The sequence below is a fragment of the Gavia stellata genome, chromosome 24, assembly GCF_030936135.1.
Source record: "Gavia stellata isolate bGavSte3 chromosome 24, bGavSte3.hap2, whole genome shotgun sequence".
Taxonomy (NCBI): domain Eukaryota; kingdom Metazoa; phylum Chordata; class Aves; order Gaviiformes; family Gaviidae; genus Gavia; species Gavia stellata.
The window spans coordinates 8,199,243-8,218,562 of record NC_082617.1 but is presented as its reverse complement, the minus strand read 5'-3'; the positions used below and the strand labels follow the sequence as shown (position 1 = coordinate 8,218,562).

General features: G+C 45.9%; 1 protein-coding gene across 1 annotated transcript in view; it reads left to right on the top strand.

Annotated features, from left to right (window-relative positions):
* The window catches only part of RAPGEF1 (Rap guanine nucleotide exchange factor 1), an 89,931-nt gene that overhangs the window by 56,005 nt on the left and 14,606 nt on the right, over positions 1–19,320 (top strand). The window contains exons 10-14 of the mRNA XM_059829067.1: positions 2,839–3,041; positions 5,562–5,720; positions 15,070–15,351; positions 16,736–16,828; positions 18,469–18,557. Of these exons, the coding sequence (XP_059685050.1) occupies positions 2,839–3,041; positions 5,562–5,720; positions 15,070–15,351; positions 16,736–16,828; positions 18,469–18,557 (826 nt within the window). The remainder of the gene's footprint in view (positions 1–2,838; positions 3,042–5,561; positions 5,721–15,069; positions 15,352–16,735; positions 16,829–18,468; positions 18,558–19,320) is intronic.

Here is a 19,320-nt window from a genome sequence, read left to right as displayed (position 1 = left end):
CATCCCAACCGTTTTTCGCTTCACCTAAAAACAGAGAAGACAAAGTAGAAGCAGAGACACGCTCACCTGCCCTGGACTAGTTGTGACAAGCAAGGCAGGGGAGCTGCCATGGCGATGGGATGCATTAGCCTCGTAAAGAGCTGAGATAAAAGAGCTCTTCATTATTCCCTTGCAGATTGAGTTAAGGCTCTCAACAGCATTCAGGCTTACTACCTTGAGTTACAGTGATTTAATTTTACGCAAGTGTCTAACGTGATACCCTTTTCGCCAACACTTCCGAGTTGTAGTGTCATACAGACGTCTGAACCCAGGAACTCACAGCTATCAATCCTGAGTGTTGTCTTCAGATCTGGATGTTCAGTGAAGCACTGTTTTTGTAGATAACTCCACATGAAGGGCTGGTCTGAATTTAGCAATGTCAGCTGCATTATACCAGGACTGCCAAGTCTGACTTCTTGGCTTTTGTCCTACTCAGTTGATGAGCTCTCAAAATGTGGTCTTTTCCCTGAAGCTCTTGTCCTCTACCCTTCTCCAAAGAGTCTTGATCCTTAGTTCAATTTTGCTGCTAGAGAAATATCTGTCATTAGCCACCTTTAGATCTTATCCTCTGAAGCTGTTGTATGATACCAAGGCAATTTTCAGGGCATGGGTATTAATAGGAGTACCTTAGTCAACTGAATCACTGATATTTGAAAACAGTGTTTTAGCAATTCTGTATTTTCTACACCAAGACTCCTTCACCATGATTTCAAATAAGAGAATATTGCCAGAACGTGCTTCTTTTCACTATTAGGACTTAGGCTGAAATTCACGTGCACGAGCAAATTTGATCTTGGCTTTAACATGAGTGCCGACACCAGCAGATGGGAGGGCACAAACACACACCAACATGCATGTGTGTGCAGTTTGAAACCTCTGTCACACTCCCTTCAAAAAGGAGAGGTCTGAACCAGCAAGGGTGGTGACTTACAGCTGTGAAGTGGTGCTGAGAAGGCAGGAGGGCGGCTGGGAGAGGAAGAGGAGCAAGGCTTGGGTGGCAGCGGGTATTGGAGGGCAGAATTTCAGCAGCCTTGGCAGAGCTGTGCAGGAGCTGGCAGTACTGCGGGACACGAACAGGTTGTCCACTGGCTGCACTGTGTGGGGTCACAGGATGGGGACAGCAGGTGTTACCGGTCGGGATTGAAATCCATCAGCTGAGGTTTCCTGTGCTCCGATTGCCACAACCTTTTTTTTTTTTTTCTTTTTTTTCCTTTATTCTATTTTTTGGAGGAGGGATATCATTCTGTGGGAAGGGGCAGCTGTGTTAGCTCCATTTCTAAATGGAGTTTAAAATATTAGAGGAAATCTGAAAAAAGGTGCAAAAGACAGGTGCAAAGCGACTCCTTCCTGCCGACACATTTGCACGGCTGCATCCTGTTTGAAATAGGCCGGCCTGTAGATCTGCATTGGCAGGTGAACAGAGGGCTTTGCCTTGCAGCTAGTGTGGGAACCAGCTTCACGATGTGCAAATACTGTATTGTGGTTGTTGTATTTATAGCTTTCACTGAAGTCATCCATTCATTTCAGCTGTACAACTGAAATGCCAGCAGAAGCTGAATAATTGCCACCTAATGACCAGATTTACAAAAACTGACAACTGCTTGTTTATCAGGAAGAAGGGAGGAATGATCACAGAGTATCTTGTGCATGACAGCATATTTACAAAAAGACCTTGGTTAGTCTTTTTTGTGACACTTAAATACATCTGTTGCTCCTGTTCTCGGGTACATAGACGAGAGTTCTTTATTTATTTTACATTTATTAAGTACACTTCTGATCCTTAATAATTCTGGGGGTTTGTATTAGTCTTTCTATGGCACTGGGTGTCATTCTCCCCCTCCAAGACTAAAATATTGCAGCAGTAACTAATCCTCTGTCAGAACTGCATAGGCAGACCTGCATGGGTTTTTTCATAGATTTCAGAAGGATATTGTACAGATGGAAAGGTCCCTCTCTAAATGAGATTTGATCCCGTTTAATATTTCCATTGAACCACATCTCAGTAAAACTTTTGAATCAGTTGGATTCAAGAATTGGAGATGATAAGATGCTTTAAAAAGGGGTGGGAGCGAAGGGTGTTGGATTTGAGCTAAGGAGGTAGGAAGGCATGGTCAGTGGCACTTGTAAAAGCTGAGACTCTTGTGCCAGCATTGACGGTGCTATATAAATAGCTGAGGGAGAGGTACACCCAGTCTCGCAGGTAGATGTTTTCTGATAAAAGTTTCATCAGCTGGCTAGAGTGGAGGAAGGCTGTAAGCCTCGTTCTAGAAATCTTGCTGACTACAGATATGAGACTTATTATAGGAACAAGAATTATTATAGATTTATTGTCAAGGTTGCATCTTTGTACAAGATGATTTGTGCCTCCTAGAAAGCAGACTGAAGTTATTCTGGTTTTTTGGTGACTTTGGACATTAGCTGTTGAGGAATATTCTCAAAATTGCCATGGGTTGCATGAGGAAGGGATTTGAGCTAAGAGTCAGTGAATCAGACTTCTCAAGTGGCTGTTTGGAGACCTCACTTGTGCCTTAAACTGTTGTCAGATGTGTTTGTGGCCTGTGATTACGTTTGTTGTGCGCTGGCTTGCAGGACGGGATATTCAGAACCTTTCCTGCAAGGTGGATGGCAACTGACTGTGTGAGCTACCTGTGAACAGGGCACGGATGCCTTGCTGCTCCCGGCCTGCAGCAAAGCCTGACTAAGAGTGGCATGGCCTTACTTGTACTTTATTTTGAGAACGCCTGCTTGTTGCAGCTGCAGCATGCAGACCAGGAGCAGTGATGTGACCTTTTTTTGCAGTGATGGCGTATATGCAGTTTGTGGAAGACTACTCAGAGCCACAGCCGTCCATGTTCTACCAGACCCCTCAGAACGAGCACATCTACCAGCAGAAGAACAAGCACCTCATGGAAGTCTATGGGTTCAATGACTCCTTTATCAGCTTAGACCCCTCTCAAGACCTGGCGCCTCCTCCTGCTCTCCCACCGAAACAGCGGCAGCTGGTGAGTGACATCCGCGGTGCCCTCCCCGGCAGGGCACACCAGCCTCCCAGGAGCAGCTCTATTCTTGCTACTCCTGTTTCTGACAGGCTGCGGTGGTGGGAGGATGTCTCATTGGTGTTACCACATCATGCTCCTTGTCATCTTGTTAACACTTTTTTAGGCATTTTGCATCATCTACTTTGAGCTCCTTTCTAACCCCACGTTCAGACTGTTCCCCATAAGCTCTGAAGTCCTAAAATGCCCTAAAAATGAAATGTTAGTCTTCCACATGGCATGGCTGAATATATGCCAGACTACAGGCTTGTGTAACGACAACTGCTTTGAAGATTTTGACACACTGGGCAACACGATTTTCTAGAGATTGCTGCACTGTTGTTCCCAATGGTGTTTTGAAACTATTGTCAAGGATGCCACTAATAATAACCGTTTAAACATAATAACTGCTTTTATGGCTCAGTCTTTGCCAGGGCCACAGAACTTTGATATAGCCATTATTTAATTCGTGCATGTTTTCTCCACATTAGTCCCCTTGTGTGATTCAGGATTTTACCTGTTTTTCAGTGTTCTGCTGGCCTTCTCAGATTGCCAGCACAAAAAGGCACATCCACAAGCGCATGTGTGTTGGGTGGTGGGTTTACCAGCGAGTCGCATTTTCCACATGGGTGATGAAATCCTGGCCTCAGTGATGGCAGCATCAGTTTTGTTTCCAACCTCAGTGGAGCTGGGATTTTGTCCTGTTTCTTTTTAAGGGTCTTCTTTCTTTCTTTTCTCCCTTTTTTTTTTTTTAAACAAAACCCCTAATGTTGGAGTTAATCTGATTTGCTCTATTTAAAAAAAAAAAAAGCATCTTTTATGCTGATGTCGCTAACTTACATTGGCCATGGCTTTAACAAAAACAGAGAAAATATGGGAACAGAGACATGGTCTTACCACGTCTTACCATCATGAGGGCTCCTGTTGCCATATTTCTTCATGTTATCTGTGCTAAAGTTTGACTGTCCGAGGGTGTTACTTTTTAATCAAATGGGAAAAGCAACCAAGAACTCTAATTTTAGGATTTGCATAACTACATTCCTGTGATGCAGATAGGAGTCCTAAAAAGATACAGTAACATTTCTGGCTAAGCTAAACTGAGTATTATGCATTATTGCTTTGTGGGGATGAGACCTTAAACGCCCGCGTCCCATCGGCTTTGCAGGGACACTGAAGAGTCTAGAGGATTCCTCTCTGAATGATCCAGCAGTTCTCTAGAGTCTGTGGTCCCCTTGTCAGTGTGATCCTCGCACTGTCATTTGTACCTTGTAGTCCCTTGCCCTATCTCCTCGTCCTAGAGGTGGCTACACTCTAGTGATAGTTTCCAGTGGTGACTTGGTCTACACGGTCATGAAGGGAGGGTGTGTAAAGCACAGATTTACTGTAGCCATTTTGCACAGAGGGAAATTCTACTCCTTTTCTGAATTTGTCAACTGAAGCAAAGCATTTCTTTGCTGCCCTTTAATCATTATCTGGGCAGCCAAGTTGTCACTGGTTTGCCTGCTAGGCATTCTTGTAGTCTTGCAAGCTGATACCATCAAGGTGTTGCTTGCAGTTCCCCTGAAGCAAAGGTTTCTTCAAGTGCAGCCTCCCACCCTTACCTTCATCTCTCTGTTGGGAAAGTGGTGCAAGCAGACGATGGCTTACTCAACAACCATTGTAAAAGCCACCAGACTCTTGTTCCTCCGCTCCTGCTGCCATGAGAGTTTCTGAAACAGCAAATTACACGGGCATCAGCTGCTCTAGCAGTAGGCAAGTTTTGCTGGATGGACTCCTCTATAAAACAAGTTAGGAAGTCCTTTCTTGTGAGCTTCAGATCTTATTTATGAAATATTGTACATTATATTCAACAAGTAAGAGCTGAGAAAGCCTAGATACACCTTAGCCTCCCTCACACTCCTTACTATAGTGGAATTCAGGAGAAATTCCTTAATAGTACTTGTTACTTACAGTGTAATATCTCCCTCTTGTGCAAATGATACATCATTTTGGATTGGACTGAAAAATGGCTACAGCCGTACCAGTGAAGGCCCATAGATCACACTGGAAGGACCAAGTTCCCAGTCTGCAGGTTGCCACAAAAAAACCAGCAATCTGCAAGAGTCGGCTGCTTAACAGCCAGAAGCAAGAGCCAGTTCCTCCTTTGGGCATCTGCACCCATGCCGTGGGCAAAAAAGGGCAGGGAGGAACAGCTTGCCGCTCCCAGCAGCAGCTGTCCAAGGGTGAACTGGAAGGGGGAGGCGGGAGTTTATTTTGAAAGGATTTGTGAAACAAAGAAGATTTGAACTGTGATTTTTGTCATGCCTCTTGAGCTCAAGAAAGACATATTGATGTGTCTGGCTCTGATGAACTGTATGAATAGTTGTTTGTTTAGCAAGCCATTATATGCATTGTTTTATGGTTAGCATTTCTTATCCTTTATTCATAGCCTTTTCTGTGCTCTCTTTCTTTGTGTCTTCTGTCTCTTGCTTTCTTCCCCCTCTTCAGCAGGCCTCCTATGCTGCCTCCTCTTTCTCTTCTGTCTCCTACTGTGTCCAGCAAACTAAAGTGCCCTTCACCCCCGAGGACACCGGTGCCACTCAGGGCCTCACTATGTCAGTCTCTAACTCCTTTCTCAACCGGCACAGCTCCTTTCCTGTGCATTCGGTGAGTTGCTCTCCACACTTTAACACGTGTGCATATTTGTGTCGGTGAAACGCTTGTGTGCAAATTCTGTGCTTACGCTCTCAGTTGCAGGTAAAGGTGAAGGTTCTTTCGGGGGTTTTTGAACTCACGTAGTAATCAGCCAGGTGAGAAAAACTGTGTAAATCCTACTAAGCGAAGCACGGGAGAGGCGTGGCTTTCATTGCTTCATATACAAGTCGGTATTGACATTTGTGACGAGGGACTGATGAAGGAGAGCTGGCCTGTGTGCCCAGGCACGCTCCCTTGACCTGCGTGTTCCCCAGGCTGCACCTTGGAGCTGCAGAGGCTTTTTGTTCCATTGCATAATGTCAGCGATGTGGATGAGTCGATGAAAGGCTGCTGTGTGAGTCTGGCCTTTGGAGAAATAACAAGATGCTGTCCCTGAAATACATGGATTTAGTCAAAAGTATGGAACAGTGGCTGCAGCTCCTTAATTTTTTTTTCTAGAAAATGGCCTCTACCAGATCTTTCATCTCATATTTGCTTGTCTGCTTCCCTTCACGTCTCCATGGTCCCAAACAAGCTCAGCGAGCTTGTGTGATTTGCTGATGAATGAGCAGGGTTTTCTCTCCTACAGCACTTGTGAGCAGTCTGAAGAGAGAATGGCAGGAGGAGCTGAGAATGATTTAAATCAAAATAAGAAAAATCTTAGAGCACTGCTGAAATCTGTGATCAGCTGCTTAAATTAAATGGTAGTATTAATAAAGTGTTAAAGTAATGAAATTAAATCTAACCATGGGATTCCAACAGCTCATCAGTATGGGGCTTGTTTGCATGTAAAACTATGTGGTTATGCTCTGATTGCTGTGTGGTGACAACTGAGAATAGACTATTTTTTAACAGTGACCTGGATGTTTAGTAAATTAGACTTCTTCTGGAGAAGAAATTATCAGACAAGACTTGAGAAAATTCAGAAGAGTTCAATTAGTTTAATACTGACTATTTGAAAATGGTATCCCCCCACTGTGCCACTGCTATCTTCCCATTTCAACACTTATCATTCTTTAAAAATTAGTGATAATCATGGGTCCGAAGAAGAAGAAAGTATTCAGGTACTTTACAAGTAGCGCTACTTCACAAGCAATGAATTAAAGCGTAGTTTTGCTGCACAGATGAAAAGGCTGAGGTGCAGAAAGGTTAGTGCTTGCGTAAATTTGTGGTAAACAGTTTTAAAATTTGAGGTAATGCAAAAGTTCTGAATTGTACAGCTCTCTTGTTTGATAGTGATCCTTGCAAGCAAAACACAGAACTGTAAGACCAGGTAAAAGCCCTTCACTATTTTTGCTGTAATTGAGAGGCTATAAATACGATAGTATGATGTTCTAAAAATATGTGGGCACGTTCATTTAAAAAAGCCTCCTGGTTGGATTAAATGGTTATTACCTACTTAATTGTTCTGACCTGCTCTCATCTTGCTTTGGACTACGTTACTGTGAATACATTATTTTACGAAATGTGAAAACTTCATTAAAAAATCCTTACTCATTTTTGCAAGGATTTGGTGAGGGGAGAGTAAATGGCTGGAGCATGAGGAACAGTGAGAACAATTAGGCAGTGCGCTGTCAAATGCACAAAGGAAATAAGCTGAATTAAAAATGGTGATTTTTCCATTAATGCCTTTAAATTATGATAATCTCATAGTTGCTCATGACTCTAGCTGGTCTGTTCTTTGACAGGCAAAAATGCAATTTTTCACTATGACAGTGTCTCTTTGTCTCCGAGCTGCAAAATACCAATGTCCTTACATGTATTATAGCTGACCCATGTAATACCATAACCATGGTTTATCCCATTTTCCCTATCCCTAATAAGACAGAGATGTGAAACAGCTGTCGGGGTTTGGATCGTTCCCAGGGTGACACCCTGCATTTCAGCACTAAGAAGGACCGGAGCCCCTCTTGCAATCCGCTCCCGAGCATTGCCTGGGAAGTCCATGCGGTTTCACGCGAGGGATGCCATGAGCGGCACCAGTAACGCTTTAAGCACATCGCTCTGCTCCTCTATTCTCATGTCCTCATTTTTAACTCTCTCATCAAAGAAAGGCCACTCAAGTGAGCACTGTGGTGAACAATAAACCTGTTCAGAAATAAGCATTAGCTTTCCACCAGCCCCAGCAAGGGAGTTAATGCTAGGGAGAGCCCACCTTTCGTATACCAGCCAACTGAGGAGTTGGCCTCTTGTGCACCCAAATATCACTGGTGGTTATCAAGTCTCTTAAAATGATATGTCTCCTACATTAATCGTTATCCATTCTGTACAGGAAGCAAAAACCTCCTTAGATCAATACCAGGAAGTCAGAGCTGATAAACGAAATGGCTGTCCATTGACCCAACGTGAGCAACGCATTGCAGGTTTGCCAAGCGTAGCCAATTTTCAGAAAGTGCCCTGTGCTTTTTTCCTTCCCTGGAGACTGGCCTGGGATGGGCAGCAGGAGTCAATCCCAGAGGGAAGAATAGACCCATCTGTCCACGTGCAGGCAGCAGGAAAGCCAAGCCAACACCATGTTCTGCATGTTAGCCCATTAGCTCTGTGCTCCAGGTGAAGGATTACCACCTTATTACTGATTTACGGGGCTTAAAAAGACTGTTTTCAGACAGTGTTTTGAAGCAAGAGAGATGTGAATTTGTTCAGAGCGTCTTTACTCTTTTAATTTTTAATGTATGAATTTCTTTTCTAGAACCCTGACTTTTTTTCTTCCCAATCAGTGCTGCAGACGCTGCCGCAGTCCAGAAGCCACCGCTGCTCTGTCAGCCCACTAATCGCACTTTTCCCTTCTTTGCAGGAAATTGTGTCAGAGGTAATAGCTTTTACTGGAGAGAGGCAGATCTTGAGCAACTGGATCAAACCTCATAGGTTTGGCAAGTTGAGCTTGTTTTTTACCAAGCCTGATTCGCGTCTGGCCTCTGTGCCAGCAAGGGTCATGTTTGTAGTGTGGGTTGATATTGTAAGGAACTGCAGCATCGTCTTCCCCATCCCATGCACAGCTAGAGCTGTTAAATCCAACATCAGTGGGACAACTGGATCGTACTGTCAAGAGTCATTTTAGGGATTCCCATCTCTTTTGAAAGTACTTTCTCTTGCTAGGCGGTAGGAAAGGAGGTATGGAATAAGAAAGCATCCTCCTTGGTAATTGTTGGCAGTAGTTTTTCTCTAGCTGATCGCCTCCCTCCCTTCTTCTTGTGAAGACAGAGATACTGTCCTTTGGTTTATTAACTCCTTGTGCTGTTGGACTGGAAATGGGTGGGCGGGTATCTGAATGGCAGGAATCAAATCTCATTACTTCCCGGCAGCTGGGGAGCTCTGCACCGATAGAGGAAATCAGTCCAGTGACAAGCTATACTGCTATCCATCCACATATTTTCCACCAAAGACTGCAGAAAGTCTTGCATTTGGTTACAGCTAGGAATGTTTTCCTCACTGAAACAAGGAACGCAGTTGTTTCTCTGAGGCATGTACGTGCCATTAGTGGAAATCTGGCTGCATCCTCCACTATGGAGAAATAGCTTGCCTTTCTCAAAATGCTGTTTTTTCTTATGTTTTCATTTTAATTAAGAAACATTTCCAGTAATTTTCCAGAAACCAAATTGGCTGTCGGATTCCAGCAGAAGGCGCAAGTGATTTCCTTATGAAAGCTCCAGTTCAGCGCTTCTGTTCTCACTTGTTCCCACTGTTCTTGAGCAAATCGAGCAAGCGCACAGAAAATTCACAGCAACTGTTTTTCTTTCTTGTGTGTGTACTAACGTATGTTCAGGAAAAGGAGGGTCAGATAAGTGTTTAAAGACGCGTGCAAAGCAGACATGTGCTTCGCATGTTTTCTCCGCCTCGCTCCTGTTCTTGTAGCTCACTTCCAGTCTGCAACACGCCGCAGCTCTGGCCCTCAGCAGAGACTGAGCTGTTTTGATTCATCTGGTGGTTCGATGGTGGGACCCTGATCAAACCAGGACTGGAAAATCATAGTGTGTTAGTTCGTTTCTGTCCTAAGCAGGTTTTGGCTCCTTACTTTGGAGCAGAGAGAACGGGGGAAAAAAGATTTGCAACCATTTAACCAGCTGCTGAGTTCTAGGTATTGTTTTACCTTTCCTGTTTAGCGTTCCTTCTGCGCTTGTGTTCATTTCCACGGCCTGGACGGTGGTATTATTAGTGCTGTTGCATGCTGGCATCACTGAATCCTGCTTCTGAAAACCACTTCCTCCAGTGGTTTATGCATTTTCCTTGCAGTTGGAGCAGTACGGGTCTCTGCGTAGGTCTCTCTAAACAGTCCCCTACTGACTTCATAGGCCACACGCGTTTTTTGTGTGACTGACTTTTTAGGAGTCTTGTTTTTTGTCTCCAGGCTCTGCCTTTTAAAAATCTGCTTGCTAGATATGGTGGTATCATCTACAAGCTAAACAAGAGTTGATGCTGTAGGTGCAATCAGGTTGAATTCTCCTCATAGTTTCGAAAGAGATGCATGATAGCATGGTTAATAAATCTTACAAATGTTTTCTTCCCCCCCTGCCCCCTTATTTGTTTTGTTGCAAAGATGTACAAGAATCCTTCCCACTTGAGGAGAAGTTTGTGTTTTCTTCTGCAGAAGCCAGGAGACTCTTTCCCAAGGGAACGGCAAGCCCCATCCATCCATCTGCTGTGCTACCCATTGCTTAAAAACAGGGAGGTCAGCTGTGCAGCCAGGTCAGAGGCTTCGCTGAGAAACATTCAAGCATGAGGAGTTGCTGCCTTTCCTGTTGCAGTGCTTGAAGCCATTCTGTTGGCAGCTTGTGTTTCCAGCCATTCATTGTAGGAGCATTTCCTTCCTCATTAGCAAAAGTACCTGGAAGCCCAGCATTGTGTCATGAGATAGGAAGTCTTTTCCAATAGTTGTCTATGCAATTATATTCTGAGGGTGTAGCAGTTTTGTGCAACACCCAGTATTTTGTGAACATAGTTCTCTACTGTTGGAATTTGGGCATCCAGTTCTGGCATGTTGCCCACGTTGCTCTCTTAATAGCATTAGCAGAGGAGATCTAAAAGATTGATCCTTTCCTCTGATAGCTTCATGTTTTGGAAGTCTGATGCTCTATCTGATCTGGGAGTGTCTGGCGGGATTGCAGATTAATTTGGCAGCAGAAGTCCGTAGGGTAATTGAGAAGGCTGTGCTTAAAAGGTAAAGACTGTGTCTGCTGATGCTGCAGATGCTCTGGCAGCCATATAATTGAATTCAACTTTGAATTTAGGATGGAGGCTGCTGTAGCTCTCAACCAGTGACTCCCTGCATATAAACACCCTGTCTCCCTGTTACTTGTGGTCAGCCAAGCCTAGTGAATGTAAAGGAACGTCACTCTTGAAATAAGTTTTCTATTAGAGTGCTTATCTCCTGCCATCTACTTCAAATAAACGGTCATAATGTCATTGACCTTTGGGACATCCTGTAACACTGCTGCTAATGATGGAAAGCTGTTCTAAAATATTGACCGTTGCAAAAAATCAAAGGCAGCAAATTGCAAATGTTGAAAGATGCCATCTCTGGCAGACCTCTGCATGTCACGGTGTGTGGTAAACATTTAGGTCCAGGCATGTTAGCTTCCTGCTATTCCCAGGAGACGAGTTGCTCTGAGCTCAAAGCACGCTTTGTGGAAGTACTTCCCAAGTGGCAGACAGGGCTTTTTTAAAATCCACTTTACTGGTGAGAGGAGCGGAATCTCTCTCTTCTCCCTGTGTTGGCCGTTTGCCGTGCCACTCAGGATCACTCGTGCTGGGAGACCGTCTTCTGGTCCTGCGGTGGGAGCCTGGCAGCACGGCCGGAGCTTGGACAGAGGAAAGCATCCTTTCTCAAAGGATCCGGGTGCACGCTGCTTTCTAGCTTTCCCAGAGATTATTTTGAAGTACTTCAAGCAAAGCCATGGAGTCGGAGGTTGTGTCAGTACAGCCATAGCCATTACTGACCTTGCAAGAAACCTCTAAGAAGCAGATTAAAACAAGCACTGATTAATTTCCAAGATAAACTGTTGCCTGTGATTTCTTGGGGGAGGACTAGAGGATGACTAGTTTGCTTGTGACAGTTCTGTTGAATGGACTGTCCCCTCCCAAAAAAAGTATGTCTTTTAAAGGATGACAGGGCTTCCAAGAGATGTAAAACACCCAAACCCTGTGGAAGCCGTTGCCGCAATTCCTGATGCAGCTGCTGGCTGGGCTGGGCTGGGTCGGACTGGGGAGCTGCAGGAACGGGTGCCATATGGACATCATCGCCACCGCAGGGTGTTTTTTTCCCTTTTAAAAGTATGCTTCATTCTTGGCTGTTGTCCCAGCACGGCTGCATAGCTGGAATTCCAGAGCTGCTTGCAGGCTCCAGAGGAAGGAGGGGGCTCCCTGGCTCGCTTTCTACAAGATGCGACTTTACAACAAGATTGGAAGTCGAGAGCAGCCTGGGTAATTAATGCCAGTGCACCAAAGGCTTCTCTGCACTGTTCCCTTTGTTAACAGCATGCTGAGAGCATGTCTTCATTGTTAAATGATTGTTCGCGGATCACATAATGAAGATTAATCCATTTTCCTGGATACCTGGGCCTTAAACCGACGTTTTCAATACATCTCATGCCAAGATACTGTTTTGAAAGGTGTATTGATGAGGCCAAGGAGAGATGAATGTATAGTGATTGTCAGTAGTAACGTATTCGCATTCAAACTTTTAAAATTTATGCAATGTTATGTTATATTTAGGTCTAAATTGCCTTTGAATTGGAATGAATGTCTCTGGAACTATGCAAGGCAGAAGCTGTGCAAATTTTCCTGCCCCAGAAGCAGTAATTCATCTCCCCGAGCTGCTAGCTCAGCCTGCAGGCAGCGTACCAGGCAGCGTCTCAGCTGCAGAGCCTCCCGGCCGGCGTTTGGCCTGAACTAACCCTGCCAGCACCGTCACGCAGCGTGAGAGCTTCGCAGGGTGCTGCCTGTCCCAGAGTGACTTGATTGAGGACAGTAATGTCCTTTCACTCGTGCCCTGCGTGAGCTCCACTGCTGCTTTGCAAAAGCCTGGCTTTTTCTCTGGGTTCGGCAGGTCAGAGACAAAAACCCTTCGGATTCCTTGGTGGAAGATGTCCATCAACTACAAAGCAAGGACAGCGTATGCCGCCCGTCTCATTTGGGCACAGGAAGCCCAGCTCTAGGGGAGCTGGCACACAGGTCCTGTTTGAGCGAATTGTTTCCTTTACTGGAGCAGAGGATCTCGTTATTGTGACAGCAGTTTGTGGAGTGCCTTCTCGAGAGCCGCTGCAGCGGTGGTTCTCCGTTTGCTTTGCTCCTGTTCTTTTTTGGGGTCTAGCCTGGGACTTGGCGTGATAGTTGGCATATTAGCGCCGGTGAGATCATGAAATACCAGGGAGACGGGGCAGGCATAATGAATCTGCTGAGCCAAGATGATGTCATGAGCCTGGCGTCTTACGAGGGATTTAGTGTTTTGTGCCATGCAAGTGAAAATGAATAAATACAGAGCATTTATCCAGGCAGAAAGTAAATACAGAGATTAGACTTGTCATTGTTACTGAGGCAGCACCAAAAGCTGACAGTGTCCCTGGAGCCAGGGCTGCTCATCCGGAAAGGAACAGGCAGGAAGAGAGAGAGGAGCCTGTCCTAGAGCCAGTCTCCTTTTAGCCACAGGCATGTGGTAGGGATTTGCGTTTTAATTATTTTTCAGTAGTCTTTTAAGCTCTCTTTCCAAAGCATCTCTCTCTGCTTGTCTGTATTATGGCCTGCAATATGTTTTGGGCCCCGAGAATACACCCAGAGCAGTGCCGGACTCCACGCATGGCAGAGGGCAAGCGCTAGAGGATTAAGGTGGTGGAAGGTAAAGTCTAGCCATTGACCTTTATGTTTCCTTTCCTTTGTAGTGGAAAAGCTTTTTTGCCCAGGCTTCTGGCCCGAGGCTGTTCTCAGTTTAGATTTTTAAGCTCGTATCTTTCCCAGGTAGAAAAAAAATACCAGTGCTGAACTGGATGCTGCTGCTGTGGCTCAGGTGACAGACTAAACTTTGCTTTTTATCACCCGTTCAGCTCTCCCGAGAAAATGTAGCCTGAATTCTCTGATTCATGCTTTTGTTTCCCCTTCTTTTTACATCAGAGCGGTGTCACTTTTCAGCCTGGTTTGAGCGAGTTGTGTCTGTGCTTCTTGAGAGCTCTGTGATGCACCATCCTTCTGCAGCAGATCATGCAACCGAGCAACCGCCACAGCTTCATTTCAGCATGGGTTTTTTTGGATGATGTGATTCTTTCTTTGGTCCACTTGGCTACGATACAGATCTCGCTAGTGGCTGAGCTCTACAGGTTTTAAAATAAACTCCTCTCGAGCAGGTTTAGCATTATTGTATTTTTTTTTTTCTTGGTGGGTGTCAGCTTTCTTTTGGCCTTACCCTGATGGCAAATCTTACTAGCACCAGATGTTAAAAGACAGAGGGTTGCTCTTGTTTTTCTTGGCACAATATATTCCCACTGCACCCTGTTTAATACTATCTGAACAGTAATCTGATGATTAGGAGAGATAGTGAAATAAAGCTTTACGCAGATGATCTCTTTTCATCTCTTCAGCTGACTCTTCGAGGCACTGCATTAAAGGATCGGTTTGATAAGGAATTCATCGCTCCTGAGGGCAATTATCTTTTTTGCTCCCTATGTTTCTCAAATGGGAAGGAGTCGCAGCGTAATCTCCTTTATCCTTCAGTGTAACTTTGAAGGCAGTATCCAGCCACTCCTCCCTGGGAGCTGTGTGTTCTGGAACAGACTTGACACAGTAGCTGTTAAATTACAGGGCTGGAGGAAACGGCATCTTAAATTTGGATCTGGTGGAAAATCCCAGAAAAGCAATAAGCACTTGGAGTACTTTTCTCTGTCTAGATATTTCCAGCATGCTCACAGTCGTGGTTTCTGTATGCCTTTGCGTCCTTTTATCCACTCAAGGGATTTTTAGGCTGCACTTTGTCATTAACAGTACTGAGATATCCAGGCTTTCTCCCTCCCTGGCAAAGACTGGATACCTGCAGGTAAACACCCTGGTGCCCACTTTCCCTCTGTGAGATGAGCAGCCTGGCTGCTGTTCGTGCAAGAACATGCCTCTCCATGAAAAAACTGGCTGACGTGTCCCGGGTAGCAATTCCTGCTCTAGCGTGTGGATGATAAAATAGTGCTGCCTTTGTCGGGTTGGCCTCTCAACAGAGAGGTGCCTGTGTTAGAAATGCCTTGTGCTGTCACTGCTACGCGACTGCCGATCTAATTACTTTTTCTTTTGTCTGTCTCTTTCCTTTCCCCATCTTCCTTGTTTTTGTGTTGTACGTCTCTGTGTCCTGTAGTACAAATCTGTGTTTAGGTCCTACTCCCAGGACTTTGTGCCTCACAACCAAGTCTCCATACCTCCTTTCCTCTCTTCTACCTCCTCCTCCTGCTCCACCCCACCTTTTCCGCCCGTCCATCCATCTCAGAGCTCTGACCTAGCGGTGCCCGCCGCAGCCAGCCAGTCACCCAGCACTGTGGATGTGCCAAACTCCTCTTCTCAGGAGAGCAGCTTTAACGGGAATGCTCCTGTCTGCCTTCCTTCTGAAACCTCTTTCACTGATTCTCTCCAGACGCCCTCGGTGAGACTATCCAAAGAGATAATGCACCTTAATGCAAGGCTGGGTTTATTTGTTTTTTAAAAGAAAATGTCTCTTGTATTAATACATGCTACATGTGATCTAGTCTGGTTTCCAAACGTGTGTGTGAACTGCAGAGAGGTAATTTCATATAAAAATGGTGGCTAGAAAAAATGAACAACCTCAGCAGGTTTGAGAAAAACCTTAGCACATGTATAGCAAACAAAACGTCAAATGCTGGTAGAGGGGAGAGGAGATTTTGCCGTAGCTTCCTGCAATTGTAATACAAAGCTGGGGAAGGTAAAGGAGTGTTTTGTGAGGTTGGTTGTTTCTGAACACGGGCTCCTAACAGTGGTTTGCATCCTGCAGTCGCTGCCATGGCAGGATTTGGTGATTGCTGCCCTGCTCCCTCCTAAGTCACTGGTGAGCCCCAGCAGCGGTGGGTGCAGTTCAGCTCTGTCTTTCTTGTGCATAAAGCTGTTGCTCTCTCCAGGCTCCTGCTCTTTGCGCTTACCAGCAGCCCTAGCTGCGCGCTTGGTGGCAGTGCACGTTGGTGCAAGGCATCGCGTGTTGGTGAAGTTAGATTAACACTGATCCCACACTGATACGACACTGCTAGTTTAAGGTTCCAGATCACTTTTGCAGATCACTTGGCAGGTTTGTGCATTACAGCTATTTTTTTAAGCACTTCATTTTCAAGGCAGTTCCTTTTTTGTTTGCTGCAAAGCCTAGAGTTGATGGGATTAGAGGTGTCAGCACAGTGCGTGGTAGTGCTGTCTCTTCACAAAGTTTGGAAGAGGGACACTGATTGCAGAATAAATTATCAGGTTTTCACACTTCAGACCTGACCTTGCTGTTGCATCTTCCTTGCCTTGGGTCCTTGTTACAGCCCAGAAGTCCTCAAGTTTGGTTTAGCCTGGTGTGATGGCTCTAGTCTGTGCTTGTAGTTTGGGAGATACGCTTGATACCCTCTGGGCTGCAGGGCTGATCAGCATTTAGCAGCAGAACTACAGCACGGGTAGGACAGGCACTTGTGTGTCAAGCTCTGAATGCTCAGCTTCCATAACCTTGAAATCCAGACATGCATATTGCACCTTCGCAGTCCCACGTGGAGTCCATGGCAGCTCTTGCAAAGCAGTGCCTGCTGCTGTCCTGCTGCAGCTCAGGGCCTTCGGGATAGTCCTCAAGAACCAGAAAATAATTACCTCCAGGAAGGTACAGCCTTAGTGGCCAGTGTTGGCCACTGAGCCGGAGGAAGGGCTTCCAGTTAGGTGACAGCAGCCACCGACAGTGCTTCTCCTCCCAGACCATGGGCACGTTCTCTCACTAACGTTAAGTGCTGATGGGGGGCACCATCACGTATTTCCTTTCATCCTGTCTCCCTTAGAGTGAAAACGCCAGTGAGGAGGCTGGTGAGGGTGAATACGTCAATCTGTATTCCTCTGGCCAGAGCAACGGGGAACTCCCTCGTTCTGAAGGAGTAAGTAACCTGGAGAGGGCCAGACACCGGGAAGGGCCTGCCTGGTGCATGCTGAGTTCACACCGGGGCTGACGCGCTTGGCACCGGCCTCTTCTGCACACCGTGGAGCTCCTGTGTCCGTCCTGCTGCCCCGGCTCCCTTGCTGGTGGTCCCTCTGCTTGCCCACTCCTGGCTCGCAGGCTTGGGTGGCCTCCCAGTCCGGGTGGAGAGCAGGGGGTGCCTTCGGGGTCGCGGTGAGCCCTGGCAGGAGGTAGGGACGGCTTTTCCTGCCGCGCTGTTCGTTTGTGCTTCGCTGTCTGTTTGGAGCTGCTTGCGTGAGGTTCCCTTCCGGAAAGCTGCACCCTGACCAGCACCGTCCTGGGGCCGTGTCTATTCTTGTAACTGCTTTGGCTTCCCCATTTTAATACAGAAAGCCTTGTGCTCTAATTTTTTTTTTTCCTTCACCGTTTGGATACAAAGTAAGTGATTGATTTAGCATGGTAATCACACACTGTTTCTTCCTTAACTCCTCTCTTAGATATTTCCTAGAGGAGACAGGGCGTTTTCCATTGCAGGGAGGTACCGTCTTCCTGTTGGGTCATAGGAAACAGCAGCAGAGGTCTGTGGTGATCTTCTTGCCTGGCCTCATCTTGGAAGGCACATCTCCTACAGGATGTCTCCGAGACCTTTATCCATGCTGGTGTTAAATACGCCAAGAGATAGCGCTCCCATCACTTCCCTTCAGGAGACACATCTAGGCAGGCCCATCCTTTTGGGCAGCTGTGAGCTGGTTCTCAACTTTGCTTCAAAGGGCTTTGCAGATATAGTCTGGAAAAATTCTGCAGAGACCAAGAAACCTGAGCTCACCAGTGTCTTTTCCAGGCCAGATGGATAGTGTGTAGGTGGTTTCAGTCCTGTCTGTTTAGTAGGTTAGATTTCCAAGTTTCACTCCACATGATATTAAATAATTCTGAACTCCAACACTGTTAGATTAATATTCCCATTTGCCGTTCATGGCTATTTGTTTTCTTAATATATGGCTAATTTAAAATGCTGTATCTTTGCTTTGAGCGCTATACCTGCTGTTCCATGCCATGAGTTTAGATGGTTCTGCTTTTTTGCATTAGCCTTATTTCTACAGCCGTGAATTGTGAAGTGGAAACATTGCATCATTGCGTAACTGCTTCTGATGGGAGAGAAGGGCGGTAGGAACAGCAGTGTGCATCCACCCCCTAAGACAGGCTGGTTTGGGGGGCTGTGACTAGGAGGGGAACTGAAACTGGAGAGCTTAGAGCTGGCTGTGTCTGTTTGGATTAAAGCAGAAGGCAAGTGTATTTCAACAGTACGGGCTGGAGGAAAAAAAAAAGTTGTGAGAGGGTTAAAATCCAAGACAACAGCTGACTTGTGTTGTAACTTTCAGCATCATTTCACAATGTTAAAAGCAAACAGTACTAATTACACTAGTCTCCAGAGATGGTCCCAAATTTCCTGTCTAATTAACTTCTGTGTTTTCCTGGCATTTGGCATTAACTTGCATCAATCTTTAACCGCTCTGTAGGAATTTACAGTAAAGGGCCATTTAGAAGCAGTCAGACTGTAAATGCAAGGCTAGCTGTGGTGTAGGACCCCACATAATAACAAAAAACTTCCTTCTCTTGCAGGAATCTCCCTCTGTCAAAGACGGCCACTCAAAAGACTCAACTTTGAACAGCAGTGCCATGGGAAAGGAAGGCAAAGATGGAGCTGAAAGGTGAGCCTGACTCCCCTGGTGCTCGGGCTTCCCAGCCTCGAAGGGTGCAGAGTCTCACCAACGTCCCGTTAGCCCTGCTCTCTACCAAACCATCCTTGGGGCTGCCTGTTTTGCCTTCAGCCTTCTCAATGTTCTCTAAACTTTAAGTCCGCTTTTTTTGCACAACGGGTGAGCAGTGGGATCCTACTGAACAAGGAGCATCCTGGCAAGATGTCGTTACTTAACTCCGGGACCCCGTAGGGTTTAACGCAGCCTGTGTTAGCCATCCTGAGTCCATCTAACTGGCAGTCCTGCCATTGACACTGCCTGCTCCCTCCTGCTTCCAGGGAAACGGGCAAAAAAAAGTCTGTATTGCTGCTGGGAAATAAATAGTATTCCAGAGGGGAATTTCTTCCTAACCCTGCTAGTTAGGGGCTGGCTGAGGCCCTGAAGCAGGAGGCTTTATATCCCTTCTAATGCTCTTAGCTATCATTTGTCTATGTAAATGAAGAGGTGCAGGCTGTAACAGATGGGCTTCAGGAGGAGTGGAGTGAGTGCTTCCCTGCTGCTTGAGATTGCTCTTCAATTGCATTTCTAAAGCAAAAATAGAGAACGGCATTGTTTTGTGTGTGACAGTCAACTTCCCTCCCCCATTTTCCTGCAGTTGGTTTGAGGGTTTTAATCCCTGCAGTGAAGGAGACAATGCAAGAGTGCTCTGCAAAGCTCCCTGTTTGCTGAAAGTACTGACTTGGTGCACGGGATTTTGGCCTGTGCCTGGGGAAAG